Source organism: Hylobates moloch, unplaced genomic scaffold (assembly GCF_009828535.3).
Source record: "Hylobates moloch isolate HMO894 unplaced genomic scaffold, HMol_V3 SCAFFOLD_1, whole genome shotgun sequence".
In the NCBI taxonomy this organism is placed as follows: domain Eukaryota; kingdom Metazoa; phylum Chordata; class Mammalia; order Primates; family Hylobatidae; genus Hylobates; species Hylobates moloch.
This window is the reverse complement of record NW_026652276.1, coordinates 217,734,094-217,751,180: the sequence shown is the minus strand read 5'-3', so window position 1 is coordinate 217,751,180 and position 17,087 is coordinate 217,734,094. Positions and strand designations below refer to the sequence as shown.

Below are 17,087 nucleotides of genomic sequence, written 5' to 3'. Positions count from 1 at the left end.
CATTTACCAAACCCTCAGCTCCAAATATACACTAATCAATAGATAATTCTCTCTGATTGAGGCTAGGGTAGAAATAATGCAAGGAATAAACTACTATCTTTACCTTTATTCCATTCTTCACTTTATCTGCACTCTCTCCTGATGTAATCATTCTAAGTACTTAGTGATATTTTTGTGAAAAAAAAAACACATACAATTATATATAAACTTATTTTCTCAAAGTATTTCACAACAAAAACTCACTTTTCTATTATGGCCAGCCTATAAACTCAAACCAGTACAATAAGGAATTTAGATAAACAATGAAACTAATATTTATTATGCAGTTATATTGATATTCATGCTTGATGTTATACCATTTTTGTAACACAAATTTACCTATGCATTTTTGTCCCTATTTTACAGGTGATGAAACTGAATTTCCAAGAAATTAAATGTTATCCAAGGTCACATAGTGAATTAGCTAGTAAATGATTCATTCAGCATTTTTAAGGAAGTCTTTAAAACATTAACCATCCACTCATTCTTCTATCAATAAGATGATGTAGAAGTATTTTAAAAAATATTTTGGCAGACCATATTTGTCTCAAATGATCTAAAATTTGTATAAAAGTAATCACAATAAAAACTTAAAGTTATATATATTCATTATACAAACTTGAAATGTAAATTTATTATTCTGTGGAGATACATTCTTTTTCATTGTATTATTAAAGGTTGTCTTTTTTTTTTTTTTTTTTTTTTAGAAAGACAGCTTTCGTTCTCAATTTTTCTGGTTTATCTTCACTAAAATATGGTGCTGTCACTTGCATGCTAATTTTTACATGGGGTGAACTTTATATTTTGCTCTTACTTTTATGCTGCTTCAGATCCCCAATTCACAAAAATGTATTAGTGTCTCAAAAATGGTTCAGTGAAACATAAGATTAGCAATGAAAAGCACTGCATGAATATATAACTCATGAGAATATCTCAAATTATATCCAGCATGAGAGTCTGCCATGAAAAAAGTAAAAACTGTTAGTGTAGTGATTAATATACATAAACGTGTGAATATCTGCATAAGAACCTAAGACGAAGATTACAAATAAGATACACGATAGTAAATATCCGAACATCGGAACTATTAGACTTGGGAGCCATTTGAAGACTGGCATAAAACCAATGAAGTCTGTATAATTAAAAATTAAAAACACGAATGACCTAAAGATTTTTTTCTTGAATTAGAAAAAACATATATATTCCAGTGAAAAAGGATTAATTTTTAAAACAAAGATAGAGAAGATCCTAAAACTACAGTCATATCATTCAAAATTGTAGTCCTGAGAGTTACATCACAGTATGGCAAGGTATTTGCAAAATCACGTAGAAAATTAAGGATTATAGCAAAGACTTAGAACCAACCCAAATGTCCAACAATGATAGACTGGATTAAGAAAATGTGGCACATATACACCATGGGATACTATGCAGCCATAAAAAACGATGAGTTCATGTCCTTTGTAGGGACATGGATGAAGCCGGAAACCATCATTCTCAGCAAACTATCGCAAGGACAAAAAACCAAACACCGCATGTTCTCACTCATAGGTGGGAATTGAACAATGAGAACACATGGACACAGGAAGGGGAACATCACACACTGGGGACTGTTGTGGGGTGGGGGAAGGGGGGAGGGATAGCATTAGGAGATATACCTAATGCTAAATGACGAGTTAATGGGTGCAGCACAGCAACATGACACATGTATACATATGTAACAAATCTGCACGTTGTGCACATGTACCCTAAAACTTGAAGTATAATAATAATAATAAAAAAATTTGTCTTTAGAAAAAAAAGAAAATTCAGGATTAATATTAGATTTAAAGAGAAATCAGAATAAGTTAATTAAAAAATATGTAAAAATTTCCTTATTAAATGATGTTTGTTACCACATAGTGGTGATACATACAATATAGAATGCAATTCATATCAGATGATCATGCCAGCAGATATGTTGGTTTAAAGCTATGCAGTCCTTGTGGTACAGAATTTGACCCTGTGCTTGGGACACATGTGGTACCTATGTCAAGGAGAAAGTCTTGGTTAATATTTGATCTGTTACTAAAAACACAAACCCCAGGAAAGGAGATGTTTCATTTAGTTTACTAGTATTTTGTGTGCCATAATTCAGCTGGAGACAGGGGCTTTAATATCAGTGGCAATGTAGAATCAACAATGCGAGTAGCAATGAAGGGCACTGCTGTCTAAGGAGATGTTGGCTCTGGATACCAATCCACACAGAGCTTTATTCAGACGATTCTTGGTGGTTGAAATGAGATTTCTGGATCATGTTCCAGTGATGAAACAGTAACTATCTTAAATATACTCAAAGCATATTCTCTTGGTGTACGTCTTTTCAGCCTTTTGAGAGAAAAAATAGGCAGTACAGACCTAACTTCCCACAGGGATTCCTCGGCACGTCAAAGGTAAAGATGCCACTCAAAATTAAGTAATGAAATATGAGATAAAACTATTTCTTAATAAATACTTCTAATATTGAAAGTTTGAATATGCCTATGATTTTATGTGTCTTGCTCAAGTGATGTAGATTAGTGATATAATCAGCATGTTGCAGAGGCTAAATCTGTAATTATAAAATAAAATATTATTTTAATATTAGGGATAAGAGGACTTTTTTTCTTAATAGGAATGAATATGAAAATAAAGTCCATTTCAGGATAAATAACTAGACTGTTGAAAATTTTGGTTCCCCCCCCACCTTAAGCCTGTATTGCTTTCTCCATTCACTAAAGAAAGAGACAGATGATAAATTATTGGGCTTATGTTAAAATCACACCCAATTGTGCTCGCTTCGGCAGCACATATACTAAAATCGGAATGATACAGAGAAGACTAGCATGGCCCCAGTGCAAGGATGACATGCCAATTCGTGAAGCGTTCCATATTTTGCGCAGTTTGTCAAGATCATTTCAGTATCTGCTAATTAGCACTAAGGAAATAGTGTGAATCTAAGCAAAAATGGGTGGCACCCAATGACGAAATTGTGGTTTTCATTACCAAAAAAAAAAAAAAAATCACACCCAATGATATTATAGAGCATGAGAAATCCTGCTGAATGCTGAATGCACCCAAAGAGTGGATTGGGAATTCATTTGACATTTCCCCTTCAGCTGAACTAGTTAATTTAGCAGCTACTTATTGAAACATACCTACCTACTTGTCATCCAGGCGGGAGCCCTGAAGGGGGCTGAGTTCATTTGAATTCAACTCTCCAGAGCTACCTGACAGAGCCGTCATATTTTGGCTGCCTTTCCCAATGATCTCCTATTGTAACTTAAGACTTTTCACTTAATAGAAGTAAAGAATAAGAAATACAAAAAGAACCTGATTCATTACTTAAACTCTCTAACATGAAAAAGGATGAAATGCATTTATTTTCCTGTTTACCCGTAAGAAATAATTATACCTATTAGAAATATACGTTTGTATTTAATAATATTGTACTAAAACATACTTATAAATATACCTAAAACTGATGGTCAGTGTATACACACACATACATATATATAGTATACATACGTGTATATACACATATGTGTATATATACACATATGTATACATATATATGTATGTGTGTGTATACATATGTATACATATACATATACATCAGTGTGTGTGTGTATATATATATATACACACACACACACACACATCCTGATGTCTGAAGAGACCAAGGGTTTGAATGCATGAATGTAGAGCATGAGTTCTTTGTATTATACAATACGGCTCTCTCCCTCCTTCCTTTTTTCTCTTGACCCAGAGAACACGTACAGTAGGGAAAGATTCCCTGTAGCTAGTCATGCATTCACTTTGTAATTTCAGATCAACCAATTCAAAAGAGAAACTACTGTAGCTTCAGGGCTTTCCCATATAAATGGCCAATTTCTTCCCAAAAAGGACTTTAGAAGGATAAGTGAAAAGTACAAAAAGTACTCAAAGTATCATATGATAAAGAAATAATATAAATGGCAAAACTAGTCCAAATCCTTTGCTAGAAGGGTGCTCATGTATCATCTATTGACTATTTTAGAGGCCCAGAGAGTTTAATCTCTTACTCTTCTGAAACACACAATCAGATAAAGGCAAATCAGAGACTGTAACTCAGTTCTTCGGTCTTTCTCAAATTTCGGTGCTTATTCTGCTTCACTCTGCACTGTTTGTTTTGCTTTCATCTAGATTGCTCGTCAAAGGTACAACAAATACTTTTCTGAAGCATCTGTGTAAATCCACTTAATATAATACTAATCCCATTGTAAATGTATGAGACTAACCCTTACATTAAAAAACCCTATGTTGAATGTTTGTGTTATCAAGAAGTCAGAGGTGATAGGAATAACCATGTAATCTATTTGGATTATGAATTTGAATTTTCGTATATTGGTACAATCTGTATTTCAAGGGTTATTGAATCTGCTGAGCTTCCTTGTCCTCCTTGTACCACAGTCCCCTGAAAAGTTTCTGAGAGTCTCAAGGGAGCATTTCATATTTTTTAATAGACTCAGTGCTACTGCTGCTGTGTCCTGCTCCCCAGGTGCCATAGCCTCCACTGTAACCCATGGCACCAGCGCCAAGTGTCTTGGAAATTAGAATCACCTGCAGAAGTATTGCACATCTTGATGCCCAGGATGCACTCATTATTAATTAAATCACACTATCTAGGGGGTAAAAACCAGGCATGGACACTTTATTAAAGATCCCAGGTGATTGAAAGGCCAGCAAAGTTTACAGCCAGCTGACCTATGTCTAGGAATTGCCAGCTATCCAAACTTTGTAATAGCCTAAGGGGTAAATGGAGTAGAATTGTTTTACCTGCTTTTCCTATTATAATCTGTTCTTGGGTAAACCTCTTAGTTTCCTCTTGGCTCTCAGCCTCACATATGCCTTTTTCATTTTACCCTCTATTCTGTCAAGGTCTGGAAGCGTCCAGACTATTTTCCAGGACTCCTTTGCTCACAGGGTTTGATTAAATTCTGCCCATGGGCAGCCTGAGCAGCTGACTAGAAGCCAGGAAGAGATAAGTAATTTTTTTTCTACTCTGGCTCTGGCAGCATCTGTGATATCACCACTGATTTAAGCAGCCACCGAGGGACTGCAGACTCCTGGATTCTCACTCAGTGCTTGCAGTGAAAGTTCCAGTTGCCATGGTGTTTTAGCCCTTATGGTTTGGGGCACTGCCACTTTCCTCTCTTTCTTCTCAGCCTGAGCAGTTTTAGCAGCTTCTTGCATTTACTTGCATTTCTTTTCCCTATGGCTTCGCCTTCTAACAATTTAGAAACATTTAACTATATTAAATCCCTCTGAAATATTTAGAGTGCTCTCTGATTGGATAATTAGATACCAATTGATAAAGCGAGGTGCTAAAGCTGTGCTTATTGAGTCTCTATGTCTCAATTATGCGTTATTAGTGAGACAGCTTTTCCTGGTTTTTATTTGCAGCGCTCTCTCTCTCTCTTCATTGTCCAGGGTACTCTACTATTTCTAGGGACAGAGCCCTATTGATAGACTCACTCAGATCCTTCCTCTGACAGTGGATAGTTTCACTGCATCAAGCTTGTCATGCCACTTTCCCTTTACGTGAAGCCTCAATTTTTTTTCTCAAGAAAATCCTCAGGGCCTCTGCTTCTGAACTTCTGGTAGGTAGTCTTACACTCTCAGTTTACTAACACATCTGAACCTCATTGTTGGATATAAAACATAGGCTGAAGTTGGGACACTTACTATATTGTTTTGTTTCTCAATTTCAACCTAATTTATGTAAGTTCCTGTGAAAGCATTCATTCACAAATTTTTTTGTATAACAGAATGACATTGAGAGCTCATTCAAATGCAGATTCCCTGGCCACCCTCTCCCACAGCCAGACAGTCATTCAGTAAGTCTTGCACTGCTTAGGAATGTGTGCTTTTAACAAGCACTCAGGAGGATCCTGAAAGAAGGAACCAAGTGACAACATACTAAGAATGACTATCCTAGTGCCTATTTTTACCTTATTTTCTTTCTACACACCTTATTTGTATTTGATTGTCATTTTATACAAAAATCTCAACTGAAACTTCTGTTGCTTATCAAGTATCACATATTTTAGAAAAATCATTGTACTAGCAAAAAGCAAGGCATACTGAGTTGGAGCAAAAACACCCGAAATGGTGAAGGTGGGGTATGTCAAGCCAGTGCAGCTCATGCAATGTCTTTAGGGGAATTAGAAAGAAAAAAGCGCTTTCCCTGGGCTATTGAATTTAAAAAGAGAAAAAGAAAAAAAGAATGAAAGTACACTTTCCAGGTGGAAACTGCTCATAGGCACGTGGCTTATGAAAGGAATATTCTCTTTGAAGGAAGAAAGAGGTATTCCTTCCCTCAGTAGGACAAGATCCCACATGAAGACATATGCTTGACAAATGGAGTGAGTTTCTACTGCTGTTCACGGCCTTCGCCAGGCATCCCAATCCTTCACTGTCGTACCGTGGGAACATCGAGGAAGGAGTATAATGAATCAGGATGGAGGAATTCAAAGGAAAGGGTTGTATGCAGATGACTGACATGCTTTAAGGAGTAGAAAGGGTACTTGTATTTATGGAAAAATATGGAAGGAATGGTGAGTGTGTTAGAAACAATGCCACAAAATGTCACTGTAGGAGCTCAGGGGGAAGTTGCCACACTTGACTGTGCAAAGACAATCAATAGATTCAAATCATTATTGAACTAGTATATGATTCTATTAGACACCATAGTTGCTTCCATTTCTCTCTGATCCAAGTTACAATACCTATGAAAACCTCACAATAGAAACCTGGTAGGAGCATATTTTAATTGTAGAAAATGCACCTAAAAAGTAATTACTTCCTTTTCAGCTCTAGCTTTGAAAACACAAAGGTATGAATTAAATTCATTCACCTTTTGTTAATTCGTAGAAATGTTTCTGGCTTTGTAAAATATATTTTTCCTACCTCTTCACAATCTTAGAAATAAATGTGTCCCTCACCTAATATTCACTCACTTCAATATGTTCTGTGTATAGCCAGTTGGACTTGTTCATATTTTCCATTTTTCTATACTCTCATAAATTTAAATACATCATTGAAATAAAAACATTTAAAATAGTTTTTATATGAAAAAATATATTTCATGTCATGTTATATTTCTTTCGTTTTTGCTGCCTTCTTAAGGATTAAGTGCCTGATTGAATAAAATTTGTTTGGGGCACTTTATAAAAATAAATAAATTAAAATAGTATGTATACCCTAGTAGATCATAAACTCTTACTTTTGAATTAGAAATGATTTTCATTTCCCAATTACAAAGGTGGTACATGCTCATCATAAAAATTCAGATACTTTGTTTTTTCTGCCATAAAGAAACTTGACTGGGACTCAGAAACAAAAGAATAAAACATTCCCCCATGCAAAGTAAATTAATTAGACATAAATACTAGTTAATTTTTTGTAATAAATAGGATTGAAAGCATAAACACATTAGCACTGTTTTGTTTTTGTTTTTAGAGCATTTAACGGTTTACAAACACTTTGACAAACTTTAACATACAGAGTTAGGTGCTATACTCCTACTCCTATTGCTATGTTCTGAGCACTTATTTTCTGCTTCCTAAATTATTAGTTGATCTGTAATGAAGTGTGTTCTGACCTCCGATTCATAGAACATGTTTTTTTGTTTTGTTTTGTTCTGAGAAACAGCACACTTTTTCAGGAAGCAGACTGCTGCACAGTGACCAACAGACGAAGGCCACCCTATGGGCACTTACACATCATACTCCAAAAGACACAGAATTTTTGATAATAAAAATCAACGAGAACAAGGATTCCTCTGGGCAACTCCCCCAACCTCATCCCTTTCAGGGTTCGAGAAATCTCCCAACCATTCTCCTGATGGCAGCTGTGGTTCACTGGAGATAGAGCCCCTCAGGGGTGCCTTCCTATTTCTTATAAAGAACATTTTCTTTAGATTTTTGGAAGTCTTCATTTTTTACTTGCATTCTACATTCTCTAAGGCCATGAGACCAACTTCTGTACAGATTGCCTTGATGTCAGCACCAGAGAGGTCATCTCTAGCCACGGTCAAGTCGTCCAGGTTTACATCATCGGCTAGCATCATCCTGATTGTGTGAATCTGAAAGATGTGCTTCTTAGTATTTTCATCATCAAGGGGGCACTCAATCTTCCTGTCAAAGCAGCCTGGTCTGAGAAGTGCTGGATCCAAAGTTTCTATTTGGTTTATGGCCATGATAACTTCCACATCTCCCCTAGAATCAAATCCATCTGACTGGTTGAACAGTTCCAATGCTGATCGCTGAATTTCTCTCTCACTACCAGAATTTGAGTCATATCTTTTTGTCCCAATTGCTTCAATTTCATCAATAAACATGATGGACGGTGCATGTTCTTCAGCAACTCGAAACAATTCCCGTACAAGTTTGGGCCCATCACCTGGGTACTTCTGAATAAGTTCAGAGCCAACTACTCTCAAGAAAGTGGCTGAGGTTTGGTTTGCTACTGCTTTGGCTAACAAGCTTTTACTTGTGCCAGGTGGACCATAGCGAATGACCTCTTTGGGAGGCTTTATACCCATCTCTTCATAATATTCAGGATGGGTGAGAGGAAGCTCCACGGATTCCTTAATTTCCTGAATTTGGTTGTCCAATCCCCCGATATCAGCATAGGTCACCTGGGGGCCTTTTCCACCTTTATCACTGTGACCAGGGCATCCGTGTTATCCATCAGCACCCCTATCATGGCATGTACCTTGTGGCTGAGCAGGACCAAGCAGCCAGGTTCCAGCAGATCCTTGTCTACAAATGAAAGAATGCTGACATAGTGTTCTGAGCCCACAGATGTAGACACAATGGCATGATTGTCATCGATGATCTCATCCAAGTTTCCTACTGACATCAGGGTCCCCATCAGATCATCCACTTTTGATCTTTCCTTCTCTTGCTTTTCTTCTAATGGTTCCATTTGTTTCTGATTTCTAATGAATTCTTCCTCCATGAGAAGACAGTCTTTAATTCTCTTTAACTTCAGTAATTTTAACTGGCACTGAGTGTGAGGTGTCACTAGTGGCAGTTTGCTGGCAGCATATGATCCCTCTGTTTTCTTCTTCTTTTTCCCCACTCTAGTTGGTACAGGAGGTTCGTATTTCTTTTTCTTGTCTTTGTCATCCTTCTTTCCACCTCCAGGACCATGACCACCACTCTGACTTTGAACCATCTTGCCTTGGCCACTGGAACTGCTGCTGCCGGAAGTTTGTCCACCCAGAACATGTTATTATGATCTTACAGAACACAGTTTATCTTACAACTTATGTTTTTCTTCTCATAGAGTCTACTTCCAAATTCTTAAAACTTATGTTTGATCATATGTTCAAAACAAAGTTAGTGCAGTCTGTGGTCATTCTTTTTTTTTTTTTTTTTTTTTGGCTTCATTTACCATTTCCGTTAGGTTCCTAGGGTTGTTGTAACAACATTGGCTTACAACAACAGAAATCTATTTTCTCACAGTTCCGGAGGCTGAGAATTCAAAAATGTCTCCATTTCCCTATACATATATAGACACCAGTCATTGGATTTAGGGCCCAGCCTAATCCAGTATGACCTCATCTTAACTACAGGTGCAGAGGGCTAGGATTTCAACTTATTTCTTTGCAGAACTCAATTCAACAAATTATTTTTGTGACATTTGCTATTGTCTATGTCTTCCCTCTAGAAAATTTCTTGACTAACACCTCTGTCTTTTCAAATGTCCCTCTCTTGGTCTTGTCCCTAATGGGAAAAGAGAATAGGATAGAAGTGGGGGCAATGGTTCTCAACCAGTGGTGATTTTGTTCCACAGGAAATATTTGGCAATGACTGGAGAAATTTTTGGTTGTCACAACTAAAAGATGAGGGAGTTGCTGTTGGCATTCCTTGGGCAGGAACACTAATAAACATCCTGCAATGCACAGGACACCCCACCTTCTAAATTCCCCCAATAAAGAATTATCTGGTCTCAAATGTCAATAGCACTGAGGTTGAAAAACCTTGATCCAGAGGTTTACAGCACTATTAGAACATACATTCTCTCAGATGGCTATCTCACATCTTTATCAGAATGCACATTGCTAGCTGAGAGTAGTGATAAGGAGTTTAGAAGTATAGATCAGGGACTGGTTCTATACCAAACACCTCACCTCACAGCTTGGTCTTTGTATAGCATTGATTGTCAAGCACAGCTGACAAAACCATCTGGGGAACTTAGAAAAATGACAAAAACTCAGGCCCTATTCTGTTCTATTGAACCAAAATCGATGTTGGATTGCAGAAATCTATCCTTTTGATGTTTACAATCTAAAGAGTAAGTTGGAGAGTAACAAAACACACAGACAAAACATTGTTAACTTTTCTAGGAAAGGAGGTAGCCTAGGGGGAAAACAGTGGAAAAGAACAATAGAAATGTAGTCTTTACATAACAAAACAAAACAAAACAAAAAGTGTTAAGCAAAGAAAAAACTCTCTTCATTTTTTTAAATTGCAGATTAAGTTAGAAATAGACAAGTCTCCATTTTTACAGAGTTTCAAAGATTAGAGTAGCTGTGTGAAAAGTGGACATACCCCCAGGTACCCATCAGCTTAGTGTAATTCCCAACTAGGGTGCCTCAAGCGTGGAGCTCCTGGCACCACATTTACTAGAGTACTTCCTGAGTGCCCCATGGCCTTGATACAGCGTCCCTGGAGCCCAGAAGTCTGCTTCCATTCATAGTGTGATTTGACTAACACCTCAAACCAAGACTACTAAAAACAGTGCCTGACAAATACTATGCACTCAACATGTATGTGTTAAATAGATAAATAAATACTCTAAAATACAAAGGAAGTCTTAATTCTAATACCCCACCTGACCACTGGAACACAGAATGTTCCAAGTTAGCAAAAGTGCTGTGTTTCCCTCAATCCTGAGGGATCACTCTAGAATAAAGAGTAATCTGTAACAGATAGCATTATTACTGACGTGTTCAGCAAGCAAGATGAGTGGGATGTCAATAAAGTGGAAATGTCTTTCACTGTCTTTATAAATGAATTAACGTATTCTAAGTTGCAATGCACAATCTCTATTTGCTAATGAGAAAGGCTGGTCCCCTATTTTGTCAGATGATTGAACCTGGTCAACTCAGAGGGTATTGCTGGCTGGACTCTTCCTTTTCCTGTTCCACTTTCTCTTTGCTGCAAATCAGGGCTTTTGGTCCATCTTGGATTGAGCCAAGCAAGGAGAGGACAAATTTTCTTGATTAAGAGAACTATTAACTAACTAGTCCTGCTAAGCCTGCCTAATATTTAAACCTTCTTTTCCTGGGCACTTGTCTTGGTCCTTCAGATGCTCCCTTTGCACCTCCACTGGGCCAATCCAGTTGGGCTGTTCACATCTCTCACATCAGGCAGCCACCCCCAACGTAGCCTCTTGTTTCCTCCTGAATCCATTTCACACAGAACTCTCCCTATTGAAATTCCCACCACTACTCCAAACATGATAATGCACAAGGTTTCAAAGAACTCCAAGTAAGCTTGCTCCCTCCACTCTGGACCTTGGGAAAATTCATGGGAGAAAACTCATCCGTTCTCTAAGATGCTGTCTTTGGGTCTTTGGTGATAGCGAAGGTTGCATTGACATTCCAGTTCTCTCTCTTCCAGTCTCTCTCCCCTCCTCTCCTCCCACTCCTCCTCCTCTTCCTTCTCTCTCTGTATCTCCCTCTCTCCCTCCCTCTCTCTCTCTCCCTCCTTCCCAATGCTTCATGCTACTAGCTATCACCTCAAGGCTGCCTGTCAATCAGGTTTGGCATGGAAAGAGGTACTCCCTCCTCATTCTTAGTAGGATGGACCTAAGGGCATAGACAGCAACTCTTCACAATCCACAGTTCAGCTTAACCTGTTCTACCTTCCTTGTGAATTTGAGAGGCCTCTCACCATCCTAGGACACCTCCTGAGAAGTGCCCACTCAGCAGTCTGGCACATAACTTTGAAATTCCACATCTTTTGAGTGCTGTTGACTAAACTGAAACTAAGAAACAAACAGCCCAATTGTATGAGCATTAACTCAGTAATTAAGAGTCTTCTTATTTTGACAATACACAGTGATGCAATAATTGTTAAATGGCTATCCTCAGGTTATTTTTCCATTTTTATGTTTAATTTAGAGGAATAATTAAACTAAAAGGTGTATTGACTTTCAATCATAGCTATGAAAGTTTTGCATGGCCAGGACACCATGTCTTAAAAGCCTACCCAGATTTATTATATAATCTCTTGGGTGAAATAGCTTCGAGAGTGCTCAAATCTAAATCTATATCCATAAAACTAAAATAAACATTATTACCAAAATAACTAAAATAAGTGGAACTCAAGTAGCCAATCCACTAATCCAAATAAGTTTCTAAAATGAAGCATTGGCAGCATTCCATATAGCAGCCAGAGGTAAGGCAAATTGTGTTAAGATTTGCCTTACCTAATCCTCCAGTGTCTTCCAACTGGACCTAGAATGAAATCCTAGGTCCTTAGCATAGCCTGCAAGGCCTTAATGTGATTTGGCTTCTCCCTACATCCAGATCTTTTCTCCTCCTACTTTCTCCTTAAGCCACTTTCTTCCAGATATACCAGCTTTTCATATACCTCTTTGGCTTGTTACTGTTAAGGCCTCAGCACTTTATGATGCTTCCACCACAGTGGTTCTCAACTGAAAGCAATTTCCCTCCTCCCCCATGAGATACTTATCAAGGTCTGGAGACAATTTGGTTGTAACAACTGGACTGGGGAATGGTGCTATCAGCATCTACTGAGTATATACTAAGAATGCTGCTAAACATCCTGCAATCACAGTACAGCCCCTCCAACAAATTATCATCCCGCCTCAAGTGTCAATAGTGCTGAGCTGGAAAACTCCTCTCTCCCTGCAGTAATCTGTCTGCTGATCTTTGTATGCCTGCAACTTCTCATTCCAGCCTCAGCTCAAGGCTTCAGCAAAATGTTCTTCCAACCACCCAGGCTGACATAGCCCAGATCCCACCCCACCCCTGCTGAGGTCATTACTGTATTATTTTCCTTATTTTAAAGTTTATTGTTTTATTGTCTCGTAGTTTATAGCTCTAGAAGGGGGTTGCTTGTTCTTCCTGTCCACTGCTACATACCCAGCATCTGGGCAGAGCAAGGCACACAGTGACATCTATTAGACAGGATATGGATTAGTGAATTCCAAAGGGAAGGGCACATAAGAATGAGTTAATAAGTAGCTGAGACCCTTTTTACGTTATTTTTTTTTTTCCAGAAACACTGCTTAGCTAAAGAGGAGGGAGAAAGAGTTCAATAATTGATTTACAAAAACAACAGGGGATTTCAGATGCAATGGATTAGCGGATCAAGCTTTGCGATGGCATCACTGATGTTCTAAAGCTCAGAAAGCTTGGAAGAGCACTAGAACACAACCCACACTAATATTGCAGTAAAAATAACATGTTCACAAAATTGGCAACTCGTGCCTCTGTGACATAGCTGAGCACTATTGTGAACAAATCTTACTGAATGAGCAGCAAAAAGGGGAAAGCCTGTTAGGTTCCTGGTGAAGATAGGAGGAAAACCACTTAAAGAACAACGCAGGAGCTGGGAAATTTACTTGCATTTTACTTGGGCTTTAGTCAGTCTATTTGCTGTAAATTAACATCAAATCAGTTATCCATGAGTGTCAGCTTTCTAGATCAATTTCTTTCTGATTTGGTACCTGAATGGTAAAGATGGCATCCTTATTCCTCACTAGTTCGATGGCTCAGTTTTCAACCTCTGTGGACTGTTCAACTCAGAGAAGCAAAGACATTACTTTACGCAATCAGAATGCTGCTGAAATTTTCTCAATTTTCTGATTTTTAACCACTATCCAGCCAGGTCTAACTTTTAAGGAATCAAGGTTTTTCCATTTTCCAAAACACTGGGTATGCAGGAGTGTGGGGTGGAAGTGGGGGGAAGACACCAGAAGGAGTAGATATATTAAATCTGTATCTCATGAAAGATTCTGATTCAACCCAGTTTTACCTTTAGCCAAGGAGTAGAAGCTCTATGGCTCGATGTGGGGAGTCTGTGAACTTCTCAAAATTAAAGTCAGAATAATGTTTATGTCTTGTTCTGAGAAGCGTCTCCACCATTCTGCTGGAAGCTCTGACATTTACGCTCTTTAGGTATTCGGCACTCTGAAAATATTCCGTATTTGGTGACATAGCAGTCAGTTATAAAATTAGTATAAACTGCAGACAATTTTGATGAACTTGGTAGAATTTGGCGGTACGTTATTCACGTGTTTCCGTTTCAGAACGTACAGAGACTTAGCAAAGAAGTCTGTGAGTCACCAAGAGCCACATGGAATCTTTGAGCTGGTGGCGAACTATTCCTGGGTATCTTATGATTTCCTCCAAGTAGAGAAGTGAGGTGAAGAGAAGAGGACAGGTGTTTTCTCCCTAGGGCAAGAGTTCCAGAAAGTAAAATAGAACAAGTTCAAAAGATTAGGCTCCTTCAGTTTTATCCAACCCAATTTTTGTTTGTTTTTTTTCAAATATCATGTTACTTTACAAAATAAAGGAATTTATTTGGTGAAGATACCTGCAATTAAAGTTCACATGAAGGAGTGAGGAGAAATTTGGGAAAAGAGGACTGCTTCAGAAGAGAATGATGAATGGTGGGAAAGAAGAGCAAACACAGAGAATTCTGCATTTTTTTTTTTTTTACAATTAAGTAGTTAACAGATTGCAGCATCTGAATTTGGAGAAATAAACAGCAACGAATAGAAGCCTTGCACCCACTGTTTTCTCATCACAAGTCCATCAGTCATACTTAAGAGAGAAGCTTAGCTTCTATCTTCTTAAATCTGCTTGAATCCTGTGGCAGGTGCACAGGGACGACAATGGTCAGAATGCTGCCATGTAAACTTGCAGTATGTGGCAAGCACACAAATAAAAAAAAAATGCTGAAACTTTTTTGAACAGGAGAATCTGCACCTACCTAGACAAAGGCTTATTTATATACTTTTGTCTTTTGCTTTACTTTATATAGAAACATATAATACCTGTGAAAAATTATCCCCTGCCTGGAAAAGAGGTGATGCAGAGATGAAGATACTTGTCATTTGACAATCTTGATCTCTAAGAATCAAATGAATTTTCTGTGAGGCTTAGATTTCCAGCTCTATGACAAAGGTTTTAGAGATAGTCATTACTTTAGTGACTAACTCTTGACTTTCCACATCAAAAGTAGTCTCATTCGATAGAAACGTGTGAGTAGATCATATCTCCCCCTTTGATGCTGTAAATCGGATATGAAGGTAATAAAAATAATAGATTGTGTATATCTCTGTTGATATGAAAAGATAAAGTAAGAATGTACAAAGAAAATCCAATGACCACCAAGGCTAGATTTTACATCATGAAAAACAAGAGATCCAAATGTGACTTTTGTCTCTAAGGAGGGGCAACCACCCTCACATATTGAAAAATAACTATTGGGTTGTAAGAAATATGGTTAGTAAAAAAAAATTCAATAACCAAGTCTTGGGTTATGTGAAAATAATAAAAAGCATGAATAATTCTTTGTGAAAACTCTATAAGAAATTCCGGAGCGCCTGTCAGAAGAAGAACAGATGAGGACATAAAATCAGCCTGGTGAGCTGGTCTCCTTGAATGCAGAAGAAATGTCTCCCCTCATTGTGTTTATAATGCTTGAGGGCACAGCAAATAAATGTGTTTTTTCCTTTGATGTTCACATCTGTAGCTGTGGGATTCCACTCCAACCTTGGGACAGATGGCCAAGAAGCTATGCTAGGCATTAATAGGGATTCCTTTGAGAGCCTGGCATAGCTTCCCACAAGAATAGCTCTCAGTCTACATATATTTATAGCAGGTAGTCACCCATATTCACAATTTGGGAAGGACTCAAAACCCTCTCTATTTTTTTTCTTATCACCATAGTGCTGAAAAGCTTGAAAATACCACTAGCCAATTCCTTCTGTACAGCCTAACGGTTCTTAATGTTTACTTTAATTACGCTAGTACCATACTGGTCCCAGCACCTTGTTAGCTAGCTAGCTGGTAGCAGGGTGGGTTTTTTTTTTCTTCCTTTTTTTTCTAATTCCGTGTCACATAGCAAAAGGTAATGAGCACAGACAACTTTTGATGCAGAGGGAAAGAACAGTGAAGAGGTAGGGAAATATTCTGTTCCTCAGGTTCTGACAAGGATGGTAGAAACCCAAATCATTAAACTCAACGTGTTTAGGGAAGATCAAAAGATATTAAAGATGATAATTCAAAATATTTCCTCTGGGTATGTTATCAGGTAAGTTTTGAGATTCTATACATCTCTGAGTCTTTCTTGTGCCTCAATTATTCTATCAAATTCACCTTTTCTTTATAGACAGCAGCACTAAGATTGCTTAGTTCAATCTGAAGTGGTTTTCCTCTAGGGAAATTGCACAGTTGTCAATCTGGGGTCTCTCTTCACCTTCGTCATGAAAAGCCCCTTCTTCTGTCTTCTGTGTTGAAGAAGAATCCTACTTCCTGAATTACACACCTCCCTCTATCCATTGCTTCCTAGGAAAGAACACTTAGGGAGTAAATTTTTTTTAATTTTGTAACTGACTCATATCTTGACATAAAATCTTAGGTAGGATGAATTTGTCTTTTAAATTTGAAAGCATTGTTTCATTTTAGTCTAGCTTTTAGTGCTGTGGAAACATTCATTCTTTTTATTCTTGTTTTCTATGTCATGTTTTTTTTTTTCCTTTTGTGAAAACTTTGAAAATCTTTTCTTGATCTGTTTTTAACATTTTACAATCATGTGTGTTGGTATGAGTTTGTTTTTATGTCATGAACTTGGGCACTGTGTAGGTGTTTTTAATCAGGAAATTGCTTTCGATTTTCAGTAGTTCTTTTGAACTGAATTTTCATGGATAATTTCTTACCGTCTGTTTTCTCTGTTCTTTTCAACAGAAACTCCCTATATGTGAGCATTTAAAAT

General features: G+C 37.7%; 1 protein-coding gene and 1 non-coding gene across 2 annotated transcripts; one reads left to right on the top strand and one right to left on the bottom strand.

The window, feature by feature from the left end:
• The first annotated feature begins 2,848 nt into the window (after positions 1–2,848).
• LOC116809772 (U6 spliceosomal RNA) lies at positions 2,849–2,955 on the top strand. Its single transcript, XR_004369958.1, has one exon. It is a non-coding gene; the product is annotated as a U6 spliceosomal RNA (small nuclear RNA).
• Positions 2,956–8,041: 5,086 nt separating this feature from the next.
• On the bottom strand, positions 8,042–9,321 carry LOC116809684 (26S proteasome regulatory subunit 4-like). Its single transcript, XM_032753547.2, is given in 2 exon segments — positions 8,042–8,739; positions 8,742–9,321. Coding segments are annotated over 2 exon segments (1,239 nt in total). The 5' UTR covers positions 9,283–9,321.
• Positions 9,322–17,087: the final 7,766 nt, after the last annotated feature.